General features: G+C 42.0%; 1 protein-coding gene across 1 annotated transcript; it reads left to right on the top strand.

Moving 5' to 3' along the window:
* The first annotated feature begins 1,187 nt into the window (after positions 1 to 1,187).
* On the top strand, positions 1,188 to 15,899 carry nfx1 (nuclear transcription factor, X-box binding 1). The gene is made up of 23 exons (XM_030757133.1): positions 1,188 to 1,432; positions 2,940 to 3,779; positions 4,097 to 4,258; positions 4,661 to 4,738; positions 4,945 to 5,050; positions 6,002 to 6,073; positions 6,200 to 6,339; positions 6,426 to 6,525; positions 6,616 to 6,833; positions 7,382 to 7,479; positions 7,605 to 7,635; positions 7,716 to 7,798; positions 9,166 to 9,274; positions 9,432 to 9,551; positions 9,776 to 9,855; positions 9,977 to 10,207; positions 10,709 to 10,782; positions 11,258 to 11,359; positions 11,628 to 11,765; positions 11,893 to 11,959; positions 15,018 to 15,163; positions 15,287 to 15,391; positions 15,565 to 15,899. Exons 1-23 carry the CDS (start codon positions 1,414 to 1,416, stop codon positions 15,638 to 15,640), a joined length of 3,195 nt encoding a protein of 1,064 aa, XP_030612993.1. The 5' UTR covers positions 1,188 to 1,413; the 3' UTR covers positions 15,641 to 15,899.
* Positions 15,900 to 16,513: the final 614 nt, after the last annotated feature.

Here is a 16,513-nt window from a genome sequence, read left to right as displayed (position 1 = left end):
ACTGAAGCAATGCTGTAAAGAAGAGTGGCCCAAAATTCCTCCACAACAATGTGAATGACTGATAAAGTCATACCTGTACAGAAAATGATTACTTCAAATTATTGCTGCTAAAGGTACATGGTAAAAATGACTGGTACTTGTATAATACTTTTCTACTCTGAGCACTCAAAGCGATTTTTACTACAAGCCTCATTCACCCAATCACACACACATTCACACAAGCATGTTATTTGGTATGACTAAGCACCTTGTCTAAAATACATACGCACACACACTCACACTTGTATAGCCACACATGTTGTTCTATAAGTTATTGAATCACAGGGTGTAGTTACTTTTTCCCACACTGCTTCTTCATTTTGGCTTTTTGTTAAATAAATAATGATGCGGTGTAGTATGTCAGGTGCTGTTGTTCATCTGAGGTTGTGTTAAAAAGGTTAAGACCTGAAAAGGACCGGGTTGTATTAATTATATCGTGATATGAAAAACCTTAGAACTGAAAGAAGATGTACTTTCTTTTTGCAATGACTGCCATACTTTTGATTTGCAACAATAGCACTATTTATTTCTTCCTGTGTGTGTTATTTAGGCTGGTGTTATGCCAAAAAGTGATCTCTGATGTTTCTATGTTGTTTTTTTTATGTATAATGCCTTTGCTTATTTTGGTAAATAGACTGTAATCAATTTATGATAATTTATGAAGGGCTTATATATAAAATGAAGTATCTTTGTGACTGCGTTATTGTATCTACATTATAATTAATCCAGTCCTTTTTAGCCACTTCATATATCTTTATAGAACTGTGATGCTATATTTGTTGCAATTTCTGCTGCTCTCTTGGCCAAAAGACATTTTTAATGTCAATTACAGCTTTTACTCGAGTATATAAAAGTCACTTTGCCAAAAGGTGATTGCAGCTTTTACCTTGTAACAGGAGTGTTGTTTCTCGCTCAGAATGACTTGATATCATTCACGAGAGATGTGTTTGAAACGTTTCACAGATTATAGGCCCAAAAGTAATTTACAACAGTTTAAATACAGCCAATTTTTTTTTTGTTTGTTTTTGCAAATACCGGAAATCACTTTTTGGCTGACGAACAGTTTTGACACAACACCGGGTTTCGTCCAGTAACTGAATCTTGCTTTTATTTTATAAACACTGACCGGAAGTTCCGGTTATGACGTCTGCGCTAACCCTTAGCATTTTAGTTTATGTTGGTAAGCTGAGAAGAAGGCAGGCGGAGATAACTGTCGCTTTTAAAGGGGTTCGGGTTAGTTTTAAGAACCAGAAGACGGGGGACAGGGCGGATATCGTCGCTGAGGACCCGGACGCGCATGTCATTTCTCCCAAACTGGCTTTTTTTAATCTTCAGACGTGCTGTGGAACAAGCAACAAGCAGTGATCAGGCTGAATGGCTGAGGGCTCCTCAGGTAACTAATGTGCGGGTTAGAGAGCCTGTGTTGAAGCAGAAGCAGCCAAAACTGGCTCTTTAACCCACACTGAAGTGCTCACTTTAGCAGCCTCTCAATTACGTACTCTTTTGCTAGTTGTGCTAGCTGGATAACATTACGCAGCGCAAACAAACTTTTAGCTGACGCAGTTTTTGATTCACCTGCTCAGGGATGCTAATGTTAGCCTAGCTTCTCTGAGCTATCGGGCAATATCTGCGGCAACGACACGTGACAGCGTGTGACCTTTGACAGGCCGCAGCACGCCAGATGAGGATGTAAAAAAACGGGACCTGTCATTCTCATTTCAGGCTCCATATTTTTATTCTTTGACTCCAATAGAGTAGCTTTGCATGACAGTTCAAAAATAGTCTTTATTTAACTTATACTGGGACCTTTTATCTGCCCCTGAGTTCACCATGTGTCTCAAAGAAGGTGTTTAAGTGGTCTCAGTTTAAGGCAACTTTCTTCTGATTGGCTGCCACTCATAAACAGTTTGAATAGCAGGTGGTTGGGGCCTCTGTACCTGAGATGATCACATTAAGCATACCCCACACATTATACGGAGCCAGAAGTAGAAAAACTGTCAGAAGCAGATTGTTTAGATCCGTCTGAAGTCAGAGCTTTTAGCTCACACGGATTACTTGTACATTCACTGACCTCATTATGGTCTCACTGCAAATGGCCATGTTTAACATTCCCCACTTTTAACAGTTTATGTCTGACAGAAAGGAGGGAAAAATTCTAATATGCCCCCTTTCTCTCTTAACAACCATTGTGTGTGTGTGTGTGTGTTTCTCCATTTATATGAACTGCTACAGCAACACTCTAATTTCCATTTGGCAATAATAAAAATATCTATCTGCCTATGTTTCCATGTTTTTCTTCTAACAATCCCAGGGTGTTTGCTGGCTAAAAATGCATCTTTCGGAGTTGCCTGTACACATAAGAATTGTTTGTCCCCGTGTGGTTAAGGCAAGGAGTCTGTGTTAGCCTACTCGAGAGAATTCTGTGCATTTTCCTGCCCCCTTTTTTTTTCTCTATTAACAGAAATGTATTTAAATTTTTAGTGAACAAAGCCCTAATTAGAAAAAAAGGTAGTCCTTGTGATTTTCCATCAGTAGCTGTAAACTTTTTTTGTTTTGTTTTTTTTACAGGAAAAATCTGTCTTTAACATTTTTTGCTCATGGCAGCATGTTGTTGCTCTCCTCATTTGTCCCGTGTAAATTTTAAATGTCATCTTATTGATTGATTGCAATGAATAATTCCAATGTTGATGTCTGCCTGCCATATAGGTGCATCCTTAGTTATTGACAAGGACTAAAGTCGCTCTTAATGTCGGTTATTTTTAAGAATGATCATACAATGCCTCGAATCCTTACAAAATGAGAATAAATTATGTTGCCCTTCCCAGGATCGACTGCTGTGTGTTTGCTGTGACTGCATTTGATTTTGCTCGTAACTTGGCTCCAAATTTTTCTTGTTGCAGACCCACCCGACCTCAATCCAGATGGGACGCCACATCAGCACAAACCCAGAAGAGGTCGAACCAGACACAACAATGACAGACACCTGAGTAACAACAGTTATGAGCCATCTCATCAGTATGGACACTTTAATGAGGGCAGTAATCCCCCTTTTAGCCATAATTCCAATTATGCCGATCATCATCGTCCTCCATACAAAGAGGAAGATGAGGGCAGAAGGCGAGGCAGAGGAAGAGGAAGGAGAGAGGGGAACAGAGGAGGTTCAGGGCCCTGGCGGCAAAGACCTGGAGGTGAATTTGTCCCATATGGTAACAGCAACAGATATATGAGTGGCTTCCATACTTTTGCACATCCCACGGGTGGCGCTGATGCACCAAACTGGCGACGAGAAAGTGCAAGCAGGGATGTGGAACAAACTAATGAAGACCAAGATGCCCAGGCTAAAAAACCAAGGAAGTTTAGTCAGGAGCAGAGAAAGGGAGAACAGAATGACAGTTTGAAGGAGAAAAACACCACAGTGGAGGATCAGAGGAAGAGACAAGACTCAGAGTCCCAACATGACAATAATCAGAGGAAGCACACTGAGGCAAAGCGACGTCAAGGACCAATCAAACCACCCAAACCACCATTTCAAGAGGAGGCTGGGTCAGAGAAGGGAGCCAGTGGCCAAGAGGACTCTGACAAGGGGCGAGTATCACAGGATCCTGCAGGCAAAGGTGGAAGAGGCTCTGGAAGAAACGCCCCACTTCAGGCCAGAGGGGGGAGAAGAACAAACCAGCAAAACTACAAACCTGGTCAGAGGAGCTGGAACAAAGTGCCCAAGAGCAAAGAGACGCAGACAGGTTTGACTCGTACTTCTGTAAGATGTTGTGTTTAGATCAAATCACAATTACTCCATGAATTCACCAAGTTATTTTCTGTTTCTGTCATCAGTCTTAATTATGCAAAAATGCAAATCAAAGTCATAAAACCCAAGCTCATGTCTTCAGAGTGCTTGCTCAGTCTACAAAAACTAGGATGTTTGGTTAGAAACAACCTAAATTATTGAAAAATCTGTCAATTGAAGGACATAAGAGCAGAAAGGTATGCATAAAGCTCTGCAGGTGGAAGAAGGGTATTTGTTGCTGTCTTCTGAACTGCTGGCCTCTTCCCTCCACAGGGTGTCTGATTGAACAGCTGTCAGAGGAAAAGTACGAGTGCATGGTGTGCTGTGACGTGATCCGGGTCATGGCCCCGGTGTGGAGCTGCCAGAGCTGCTTCCACGTCTTCCACCTCAACTGCATCAAGAAATGGGCTCGATCGCCGGCCTCACAGGCAGATGGTGCGGCGCTTGAACACATTATTTACTCTGTGTGAATGTTGTAGTGCAGTTTGTGTACTCAGCATAATGAGCTGCAGACAATGCCTGGTGCACGCTGTGCAGGGATGGTCACTGGGACAGTAACGCACGCCGTGGAATACCCGCAGCTTCTTTAGTGCATTGTGTTGCATTGCTATTTGAAAGCAGTGAAGCCAAGTGGATTTCTGTCATTGTTCCCATTATGAATCCACTCTATACAATACAGGATGTCAACTTATGTCTTTTTTTCAGTACCACAGGTGACTGTACTGGGAAAGCACATCGTATTCAGAGAGTGAACCATACATTCAGTGTCATGTGGGGGTGGAAGCGGAGGCATGTATGTTAACGTTTAACTTTTTTTAATTAATTTTTTTAAATCAGATTCAGCTGAAGGTTGGCGTTGTCCAGCCTGCCAGAATGTTTCATTGAAACACCCGACCTCCTACACGTGCTTCTGTGGTGAGTATTTGTTTAATTCAAACCAGTGAATACATATTTTAAATATGCAACACTTCTCAAAAATAACCTTTACCTTGCTGTCAGGTTAGATGATAAAGTGAAATTGTTATCATGTCCCTGTGACTCCTCTCCCCTCTTTATAAGAGAGCTTTGTCTTAAGTTTGCCACAGAGAGTGAGAGGAACAGTCATTCCTTTTGTCTGGCAGGTAAAGTGACAAATCCTGAGTGGCAACGCACTGAGATTCCCCACAGCTGTGGTGACATGTGTGGGAAGAAGAGGAGTGGAGTGGACTGCAACCACCCCTGTAATATGTGAGCATTAAAAACACAAGAAAGCTGCTTCTAGCTTCAAACGACGACATTATGATACTGGAAGGACTTCAGGAGTTTTTCAGCACTTTGTAAATGATCGCAAACTTTTTAGAACGGCCCTTGTTGGCAGTTCAGTTGTGAAATTGTTGTTTTTATTAGAGAGATTTTGTCTGAGGTACACTCCAAACAGTCCCTTTCTGGTCATATGTCTTAAAAAATAAAACATCCTAAAGTATTCTATTTATTTTAGACAAAAGCTAAGGCTAGCTGAAGTAATTTAGAAACCTGCTGTTCACATTTATGATACATATGACCTCTAATTAAGGTAGGCTAAATCATTCATCGCTGTATGTGAAAGCGGTACTCTACTGTTGGTATTTAAATACAGCCAATGCTTTCACTTCATGCTGGATGTGTGAATTGTCTAGGGTTCAGCTCACCTTTCTCCCCGTGGGGTGGACTCCAGCCACACTACCCTCCACGACCCTGAATGGGATAAGTGGAAGAAAATGGATTGGATAATAACAAACACACAAACAAAAAATTACATACTCTGCTCTTTTTTTTTCTTCTATAATTTAGCAAAACTTTATAACATTTCAGCTTTGTTTATGGCTCAGTCCCCAGTGCCAGTATGACCGCTTTCTGTTCATGTTGATGCGAAAACACTGAACAAATTGCACACAGTATGGTTCCAGTAAACTAAGAAAAGCAACAAGCTTACTTACTTGCATCTTTCCTGCCATAATGAGTAGATGTCTGCGACCACACAGTTGAAACCATCTCGAATCTCTGCTGCAGACATGGATCAGTGCAACATGATTGGCTCATTTGTTTCCTTGTTCAGTTGTTCATTATCTCAGGAGGCGATTATAATTCTGATTTCTGTTTATATCATCATCTTCTAGTGTCTTTGGTATTGCCCTTAATATGTTCTGTATGTCTCCTCAGCTTGTGTCACCCTGGACCTTGTCCTCAGTGTCCTGCCTTTGTAACGAAATCCTGCATCTGTGGGAAGATGAGGTACTCGACCTCTGGTCACCTCTTGCTCTTTATTGCCTTTTTAAAAATTTTTTTTTTTTTTTTTTTAGTTTAAATATTTCAATATTAAGTGGGATTTGAGACCTTAATTAAACAATGTCCCTCAAGTCAACCAGTGCGCTGCGGTCAGGCCACGGTGCTCCAGTGCGACAAAGTGTGTGGTGCTTTACTCAACTGTGCTGAACACACCTGTGTGCAGGTGTGCCACAGTGGGACCTGTCAGCCCTGCCAGCTGCAAGTTCAGCAGGGTGAGTCTCACTTTGGTGCAGATAAATAACTAAAATTTAGCATACGAAACATTTAAATGTATTGAACTATTTGTTTTTATTGGCAGTTTGCTACTGTGGTGTGACCACTCGGGAAGTCCCGTGTGGCACCGATAAAGAAGGATTTGATGGTTCGGGACACTTCTCCTGTGAAAAAATATGTGGGAAGTAAGTCTGACTGTGCAGCACTTATTATGCTCACTTAAAGCTTTTATTTTGCTTCCTTCGTAACCAGATGTATTTAACTGCTCTGTTCAGGATGTTGAACTGTGAAGCTCACCGGTGTCAGCAGGTATGCCACCGCGGCCCGTGCAGGCCTTGCCCACGCTCACCAAGCCTGGTGAAGATGTGTCCCTGTGGTCAGACGCAGCTCACCAAACTCCTGGAGCTGGGCTATTCTGAGCGACACAGCTGCTCCGATCCCATCCCTTCCTGCTCGAAGACATGCAACAAACCCCTGGCCTGCGGCTCGAGCGGTGAGGAGAAGTGTTGCTCTGACATGTTGAAATGCTCGTAGCATTGTTAGAATTGGGAACTGATTCTGGCCTCGTAAAGATTTCCAGACAGGATCTGAAAATGTGTGACAGATGAAGTTTTTCAACAATGAACTGTGAGCATGATGCAGAGGGAAAAGTCAAACTGAAGGCAACAAGTTCTCCTTTAGAAGCTGTCTTTTTTTTTTTTTTCTGTTGTCTGTTTAAAAGTGATATTGATAGTTTTTGCTCAAAGAAATCCACTTTAAAGCTTTTGATATCCAGAAGAAAGCCACAGGAAATTCAGTGAGCAGCAAACATGTCACTAAAGCTGAATAAATTCATTGATCTTTCCCCTGTATAACATCTTGTTTTGTTGTGTTATTTTTTTTTAATTCTCCATCTTCAATTGGTTTTTGTTTTTAAAAGAAAGCAGCTGCTTTCTTCTTTGTGGCCTGTTGCGGTTGTGCAAACAGGATGTATGTTATGTTAGGCCTGCTAGCATTGTTCTTTTGTTCTTACAGCCTGATAATGAACTTGTGTTATTTCAGACACCATCCATCTGTGTGATAAGCTGTGCCACGAGGGCAACTGTGGGCCCTGCTCTCTGACCTCAACTATCAGGTGCAGATGTGGCTCCAAGACTAAGGTTTGCAGAAATATCCACAGATTTGTGTTTGATTTTTTTTTTTTTTTTTTCTTTCAGTCCGACACATTTTTATTTTTATTTTTCAAGATGCTGAAGATTTGAAAGATTCTTCTTTTATTTTCCAGGAGGTCCCTTGTGAGCAAATCCAAAAAGAAGGTGAGATTTTAACACAAATATAAATGTACCTCAACCTGACCTGCTATCTTGTATTTAACCCCTGACTTTTATCTCTCCAGAGGAGCTCATCTTCACTTGTGAGAAGCGCTGCAGCAAAAAACGCTCCTGCGGCCGACACAAGTGTGGCGAGCTTTGTTGTGTGGTGAGTATCCACTGAATCTGTGGATTTTTTTTTTTTTTCTCCTTCCCCCCCGATTGGCTCTGACCTTGACATTTTTGTCTCACGTGAACCAACTAATCATAAACCTAACGAAGCCGATTACATTAGTCAATCAGCACGAGCACGGGGGCAGGTCTGATGAATTTTGAGTTGCATTTGTGCTTGAACTGATTAGTTGTTGTTTTGTATATTAAAATATTTTCCTTTCAAAATGTCAGAAATCTTTGAGGTCTTCTATAAGTTTGTGTTAAGCATGATAGCTATTATCACAGTGAAATGCCTTAATAGGCTGTGTCTCCTTCATTAAGTATAAATCGTGTGTGTGTCCTTCCGTCCCCATGCTGGCCACCACAACTGATTCAGCAACATTTGTGTCAAAGTCACTGTAGATGGGGAAACATGGGGCTCAAGGCCATAGGTTCAAGAGCCCTGGTTTGTAAGACTGTCGCCTTAATCAAGTTTCATTAAGAGTTCGTTAGTTCTGTGTTGGGGTGGAGGAGTGGTGAAGCTACGTGGGGCTTACGTTCTCCTTGTGCCTGCGTGGGTGCTCTGAGTACTTCCTTCCACAATTCAGACATGCATGCTAAGTTTATAAACTGGATCGTTAGGTAATGGATGTAACTGTGCATGGTTGCGATGGACTGGAGACCTGTCCGGGCACACTTAGTTGGTGCAGATAACTTAGCTGTGTCCTTGTAGAAACAAGTCATGCCACTTCGCAGCCTACTGGACAAACACCTTTGTGCACTTATTTGAAGCTCCTAACTATATGAACTGAGGCAAAATTTTAATTTCTATGGCTGGGTTCATGTACAGAGGGAAAAAAAAAAAAAAAAAAAGTCAAATCTGACTTTAAAAACTGCTTCAACGTCACTACGTCTCAAAATAAGGTTTAAAAAGCTCCATTAACAGTTCAGAGTGTCAGTGTCTCTGACTCATCCCACGCAAACACCGGACTGATGCCACAATTCATGTTACAGATACAATAACCCAAGCAAAAAATGTTAAAAAAGAACACTTACCTGCATCTTTACTGCATTGATGAGTAACTAAAAGAGTCGGCAAGCTCTAGTGTGTGCATGCGTCAGTGCAGCAGCGTGATCGACTGATGTTTCCTGTTTGTTGATTGGCTCTTTGATTTCTGAGAGTGCCTTAGATCTCTACTTGTGTTGTTTATGCTCCTTAGCCCTGAGGAGCTGTTAATGCCTTGTTAAAGCATGCTAGTGGAGGCTTTGTTTAAAGATTGTCCAGGTAAAGAGTGAACTTGTTTGATACAAATTGTGTGTGTGTCTGTCTCTTGGGGGAAGCACACGAGGTGATGTTAATGGATTTTGTCTGTGTGTGTTCAGAGCGCGGAGCACAAGTGCTCCCTGATCTGCGGCTACAAGCTCAACTGTGGCCTCCACCGCTGCCAGGAGCCTTGTCACCGTGGAAACTGTGAACCCTGCTGGCAGTCCAGTGAGTCTGCGTTTATGAGCCGAGTCTCTGAAGTACCACATGTTTATTCCGTCTTACTAATTTGAGGCTTTTTACATCATCTTCAGTGGTGTTTTGTTTGGCGTTAAGTTGCCACACAGCTCATCTCCAGTGTGTCATGTTTCCCTCTGGTTTGTAGGTTTTGATGAGCTGACGTGTCACTGCGGGCTCACGGTGTTGTACCCACCCATCCCCTGTGGAACGAAGCCGCCTGAGTGCAAAAACATGTGCACGAGAAGACACGAGTGTGACCACCCAGGTGAGATTTAGCAATAGCCATTCACACCAGGGTGGTTATAGTGTTTGTATTTTTGTGTTTAGTTAAGTTTTATTGGTTTTTAGTGATTCAGTATCAATAAAAATTGCCATCAGACTCATTAATATAAACACAGCCCCCCTCCAAAGTGTTTTTTCCCCACCTAGTTTTAGTTAAATTAACTATGGAGAAACTGAATATGCTCCTGACATTTGCCTCTGATTTAGTGTTTCACAACTGCCACAGTGATGAGAAGTGTCCTCCCTGCACTTACCTCACGCAGAAATGGTGCATGGGAAAGCACGAGGTAATGCCCCCCGAGCTCACTACAACAGCATGACTTATTTCCTGTTTTGTTTTTGTTTTTTTATTCCCCCCCCCCCCTTTATTCTTGCAATTGAAGCGACACTCTTTTCTCTGACTCATAGCAACGCAGCAACATCCCATGTCATCTCCACGACATTTCTTGTGGCCTGATGTGCAATAAAATGCTGCCCTGCGAAATGCACCGCTGCAGACGCATCTGCCACCGGGGAGAGTGCCTGCCAGAAGGCGGCTGCCAGCAGCCCTGCACGCTGCCTCGTCCAGACTGCGGCCACCCGTGCTCTGCTCCCTGTCATAAAGGCAGCAGCTGCCCACGCACCACCTGCACTGCCAAGGTACAGCGAACTTCACTGAGAACAGCCGGACTTCCAGTGGCTCAAAAACAGGTTACAGAGTTTGGACAGATGTTCTTTGTCACATCAAGGCTTGGATTCAGGGCTAGTTTCAGCATATTTTCCCACCATCAAAAGTTCCTCCTCTCTCTAATAACTTATTTCCCTGATGTTAATGTTTAGTGAATAAATTCAGCGTCACATCTGCTCAGCAGTCCAGCTGTGCACTCCCTGTTTTACATGAAGGCTGCCAGCAGTTGACGACATCTGCCGCAGTGCTGTGTAACTGTCATAAACGGTTAACTTGGATGAAGTAATAACACATCAGTGGCAGGCTTCAGACTCAAGAGCGAGACCATTCACAGCTGCAGGAACTCCTCGTATGAACTGACTCGACCGTTTTCAGAAAAGCAGCATATTTGTGCACTTACAGAATCACTTCTTCACCAGGGAGGAGTGCATGTGTCTGTAGTAGTGGAATCTAATCTTTTGTGTTGTTCGCAGGTAGCGGTCCAATGTGACTGTGGTCGTAGAAAGGAAACCGTGGCCTGCACAGAAGCAGCCACTTCATACCAAAGGTCAGCTCTACTCTCTGTGTATTCAGCTTTTTATTTTTGTATTTTTATTCCTGACCTAGTATGTTTCTTATTTTCTGTCATATTCTCTTACAGTGCTCGATGCTCATTTTAAAAAAAAATTAAAAATAATTTAATAAATCTCAGTGTATGTGATTCAGGCTTTTTTTTTTTCTATTTTGCTATCTGTATGATGTCATAAAAGAGGGGATATCCCCAATATGGTTATATCTGTTCTGGCTGGGAGCACACGGTCTGTTTGTGAGGAGCAGCCAATCAGAAGAAAGGAGAAGAGCTTAAAGAGCTTGTTTCAGACAGTGGATGAATTGAGGGGTCGCACCGAGGCCTAGTTTTAATAAGTAGAGATTATATTACATTGCGAATCATGCAAAGCTACTCTAGCAGCAGCTAGAAATAAAATGAGTAATTTGAAATGAGCAGCATAAGTCCAATATTTGTGCTTTTTGCTTTTGTACAGGTATGCAGCCATCGCCATGGCCAGCAAGCTCTCTGATATGCAGCTTGGCGAGTCCATGGATATCGGCCCTCTCCTCACTAAGAAGGAGCCAAAACAGACGAGGTAGAGTGATGGAGGGAATTAATGATTTTAAAGCTTGAACCACAGATGTCAAATTCAAGAGGTTAAACATTTGCTTAATTGTTTCAAGATGATCCAAACAACAGGAGAGTCCTTATGTGTTCTGGAGATAATGCAGCTCTTATTTTAGAACAGATATGTAAATAATTTCCTGGAGAACGCCAGATTTCTTTAATTCAGTCAGAGGATTACTTTGAAGTGAAAATGAAGTGTGAGTAGGAATCATTCTAAAAATGTGGCGCTTTCTCAGGCTCGAATGTGATCAAGAGTGTGCCACTTTGGAGAGGAACAGGCGTTTGGCAGAGGCATTACAGATAGACTCGTCTTCTGACCCCTTCAACATTCGCTCAACCTCTGTGTACAGCGACAGCCTCAAAGAGGACGCCAGGTCTGATTTTTATTTATTTATTTTTTGTTTTGCTTCATGCTGATGGTCAAATAAAACTATTTTTGTGTTAACCCTCAAACTCAGAGGGGCCGTGGCACTGAAACTGCAGCTCCTGCTCTTCTTTCAGAAAAGACCTGAAATTTGTCGCAGAGGTAGAAGAGGAGATCAGGAGTCTTGTAGAGGTTGCTAATAAGGTATGATCTTTATTTGATTCTCTTTTTCCATCTTAGGGGCTGAAAAGGGGGGTGAGGTGTTATTTGAGGGCTCTAATGTGATGTGATGCTCCATCTGGTGGCGAATCTGGGAGCCCACTTCAGCCCTGAGCGTTTTAATACTGAGGCATGTTAACAAATCATTCAAGTCAGTGCAACATCTTAAAAAAAGTAGTAATTTGTATATAAAATTTATTTATTTATTTATTTTTTTTGCTGAACTTCTAAAAGAAATCTTGGAAAAAACCTTATAATAATCTGTAATAACAAACAGGATTATGTGCTTCGTTGTTTGCTTACATATATCGCTTTCTTTCTAGTTAAGTAGTGTAATTTTTCTCCATATATTCACAGTTTCATTGTATTTCTGTTGTGGTAACACAGATGACCTTTGTGCTACAGATAATTTAATATAAGATATCCTTTATTTCTCCCAAAAGTTGGAAAAATGCTGCCACCAAAACATGAAATTCAGCCTCTAACAAAAGAGCTTAAATAAAGCAGAATAGCTCAATAAAATATAACATGACAAAACAAAAATGGCTCAATAATATGAAAATCATAAAGGTGAAAGCAGCTAAATTTAAGAGAAAAAAAGTAAAATGTATAATACAGTAAAACATTATGTTAAAGTCAGAACACCCTCCCCTCCCCACCCCTGACCTGACAACCCAAGATGGCAGCAGTGCTTGGAAACATTAGTAAAACTGTAAAAACATGTAATCTGTATTTATGTGTCGCTAAATAGGCGGAGCGCAGAGCACTGAGCGGGCTCCACCTGTGAACCTGCTGCAGCGGCGTTTAACAGGCGTTGAACTTTATCACTAGTGATGGATGAGTGGCTCAGCCTTGCTAGGGAGCAAAAAAAAAAAGCCAGTTTTCATTGCTTTTCTGTCAACTATTGTTGCTATTTATTAAAACGGTGAATGTTAGATGACGTGAAATTGTCTCAGCTATCATATAAAATGCAGTTGCTGCAGACTCTCTGAGATAATAATTTGTCATAAATACCTTTTGATTAATTACTAAACTGTCTGTCTGGTCCCACTATAAACATTTGCATGGGCTCATTACAGTTGGTGTCAGTTTGAAGTGGTTGTGTCATTAACAGCTTATGCAGCACCATTATTTTCTGACCCAGTTGTTGTATATTCAGCTATTTTTGAGCTCGGTTAACTCTCCAGTGGACCTCGGAGATGGGACCAGCTGTGTTTGCTTGTAGAGTTCTGACAGGACCGTGAAGCCTCTTTTGTAACAGTTTCCAAGCTACAATAAATAAGTAGGAGCTTTCCTGGGCAGACAGAAATGTCTTCATGTATTTATTTATTTCTTCTAGTCCTCTTCGATGCACTGAGGCTCTCTGTGAGGCTGACAAGGTCATTGTTACTTTGGTTTCTGTTCCAGATGTAAAGGACTGTTTATTACTAAACCTCTTTTTTGGAACGATGGGTCATGAATTAAACCTTTTTTCTGCCTTGGAGCCAGCTTAGTGAAAAGTTTTCTTATTTTCTCAAGGAAGATGTGCTCCACTGATTTCATTTTTTTTTTTTTTGGACTCTGTCTCTGCTTAGATTTTGCTGTAATCCTCTCTAATAACCCTCTGGCAAAGAAAGCGATCCTGTTTTGTAACAGCTGCTCTCTTTTACTATAAAAAGTCAGGTCAAATGTGCCTACTGACCCCCTCTATTGAAAATAGGCCACGTGTGCACTACAAGCTCAAAATCAAATGTATGCTTCACCTCATGTGTGTACAAATTAATCTGCTGCTGTAACAGCTTTTGGGACCTGCCGGCAGAGATTTGCTCCCATTCAGCCACACAATCATCAGTGAGGGTGGTGCAGGTGTTGGCAGACACAAAAGGGATCACAGTTCATCCCAAAGCTTTTAGATCTATGAACACCACCAAATTTACCCCCCCCCCCCCCCCCCCCCCCCCCCCCCAAAAAAAAAAAAAAAAACCCACTTTGTTATGGACCCGACTTTTGGGTAAAGGTGAAACTTTCACTTTGAAGCAGGAAAGTTTCTTTCACAACCTGCACTGTTGTTAACAGCGGTGGGCAATAACATTTTAAAATTAAACAGCAGATGTTTCTCTGCTGGACAGATGTGTTGCATTATAAGGCATGAATGATTTCCTGCATCCTGTTGGAGAAGGTGCCCCGCTGCTGGTCCAGTAAGTGGCGCAGAGGGTGGTCAGGATTATCCATGATGGATGACAGTCTGGTCAGCAGTCTCGTCTCCACGATGGCTTCAGAACTGTCCAGTTTGCAGCCAGTCACAGAGCATAAATACACCCCATAAAAATATATGCTTGGCGATACTAAGGCCCTAATCATTACTCAAGGAACTGAGCAACCGATAATTATACTTGGGTCCCTCCATTTTTGTTTATTAATACTTATTTTTTTGTAGGTTTCACCCACCTTTGGTTGGCTCTAGTACTGATAGCATGTGTTGTCCCTGTGTTGTCAACGAAATCCTAAGCAAATCTATATTTAGACTGGGGGATTCATGGGCAGTGTTTCTTAAATGAAAGCAGGGTTAGGGTTAACCGCCAGTTTACCTCTGTAGTCCCAGAGCAGGTCACAGTAAACATAATAAACAAAGACATACAGATAAACAACAAAAACCCACAAATAACACATCAGACAGAAACGAGTTAAAAGTGGTCACATTACCATCAGCCAATGTTTGAGATGTGCCTTAACTGTGAGATCAATAGAGTGCTTATTTATTGCTGTTGGTAATATTGCTAGCAAGGTTGGTTGATGTAATGACTGACCTCCTTAGAGAAGCTGGAAAAAACACACACACACACCCAGACTAAAAATAAACATTAAACTAAATTAAAATAAGCAAAAAAAACAAAAACAAAAAAACTGGTTTGAAAAAAGTAAATCTACATTTGTGATTCCTGCCCTGACATCCTGTGACTGCAGCTCAGGCCTGAGGTCCGCAACCTGTCAGAGGTGCCTGACGCCCACCACTGGATGCAGTTCTGTATCTGATAGTAGCTTTATGAAGCGTTCACTTCTGCAGGGAAAGCAGCCAAAGCGGAGCCACTGTTTCCCGCCGATGAACCGAGAACATCGGAAGATCATCCACGAGCTGGCCGAGGTCTACGGCGTGGAGAGCGTGAGCTACGACAGCGAGCCCAAACGCAACGTAGTCATCACGGCCCACAAGTGAGACCGCTTCTAAATATACGCTGCTGTTATCATGAATGAGAAACGCTCATCGTGCAGTCGAGGATGTGCCTGTCTATCTCCTTTTTTTTTTTTTTTTTTTTTTTTTTTCTTTTCTCCCAGGGGGAAGTCGGCTTGCCCGAACTCAACCCTGACTTCAGTGATAGAGCGAGAGACGGCTGCACGGGCTCCTCCTCCCATCGCTCATATCAAACAGCACAGCAGCAAGTAAGTCCTCTTCTGTGGTTACTCTTCTGTAAATGGTGAGCTCTGCAGGAGCTGTGTCATCAAAAATGTCCTTAAACCTCGCACTAACTTTAAGAATGATTATCTTATTTTCATGCTACTGTTTGTTAATGTCTTTCTCTGCCTGCTTGTGATGGATTGTTCACTTCGATTAGGCCTGCTGGTGGGAGCACCTGGTCGAAGACGGTTAAAGAAGAGCCTGTGATCGATTATTTTGATGTCCAGGACTGAGACAAAAGAGGAATCTTGACCTGCTTGGAAGTTGGAGTCCTCTCCTACAAAAAAAGCCCAAAACCTTTTTTATTTGCGTTTATCTGAGATCAATAATAATAATTCCTCTGGCTTCTTGTCCCCCCCTCAAAAAAAAAAAAAAAAGAATTTGGAAATATTTCAAAGCTGTGATGGTCTCTGGGGAACTCTCACACTTGTATGTGAGAGGATGAATTGAGCCCATGAATTTTGACATTAAAGTCCATGAAGACTTTCACCATTTGAAAAGCTTCTGTGTGTTTTCTTTGCCTCCTTGGTATGCAGTTTAATAAAAAGCAAATTCCTCCCTATTTAATGGGCGCAGATGTTGATATAGATTTAATACATCAGCTCCAGAATATCTGAGATCTCTACATAGCGCTCTGTGTCTCACTCTCTGGTTTCAAGATTGTATGCCAGGGATGTGTTGTTCTTTCTGCTGGTATTGAGCCAAGGCTTCAAGAGTAAAATTGTGCCGATTGAGGGAGTGGGTGGGTAGGAGTGGGCTGCACTGCGGGGGTAAAAAAAAAAAAAAAGCTTTGTTCCAAACACGGCTGTGACCCAGATGTGGTGCTGCACTTTCTGAAAACTCTTCCTGGGTAAAACTTGAAGGTAGTCTGAGGTCGAGCTGATACAGCAGGATTTGTGTTGGTCCGGATGAGAGCTTGGATCCTACTCTCCAGCTAATGGACCATTTGTACACCTACTGCAGCAGCCTGAGAGGGTAGCATGCTGACTCAGACAAACCCCGGCACTGGGTGGACACTTACCACCTCAGTCATACACTCATAGTGTGCGTAAACTTAAAATTTCTATTTAATAAACCAAAAGCATCTCTGTTATAGGTGTGTGCTA

The sequence above is a fragment of the Archocentrus centrarchus genome, chromosome 20, assembly GCF_007364275.1.
Source record: "Archocentrus centrarchus isolate MPI-CPG fArcCen1 chromosome 20, fArcCen1, whole genome shotgun sequence".
Classification (NCBI taxonomy): Eukaryota; Metazoa; Chordata; class Actinopteri; order Cichliformes; family Cichlidae; genus Archocentrus; species Archocentrus centrarchus.
Note: the sequence above shows the minus strand (reverse complement) of the source record. Positions and strands in the feature narration are given on the sequence as shown.

What these genes read in the sequence shown, in the direction of transcription:
- nfx1 (XM_030757133.1), top strand. An exon ending in CCAGCTGCAAGTTCAGCAGG is followed by an intron (nt 6,340 to 6,425) that starts GTGAGTCTCACT and finishes TTTTATTGGCAG; the next exon opens with TTTGCTACTGTGGTGTGACC. An exon ending in TGAGCAAATCCAAAAAGAAG is followed by an intron (nt 7,636 to 7,715) that starts GTGAGATTTTAA and finishes TTATCTCTCCAG; the next exon opens with AGGAGCTCATCTTCACTTGT.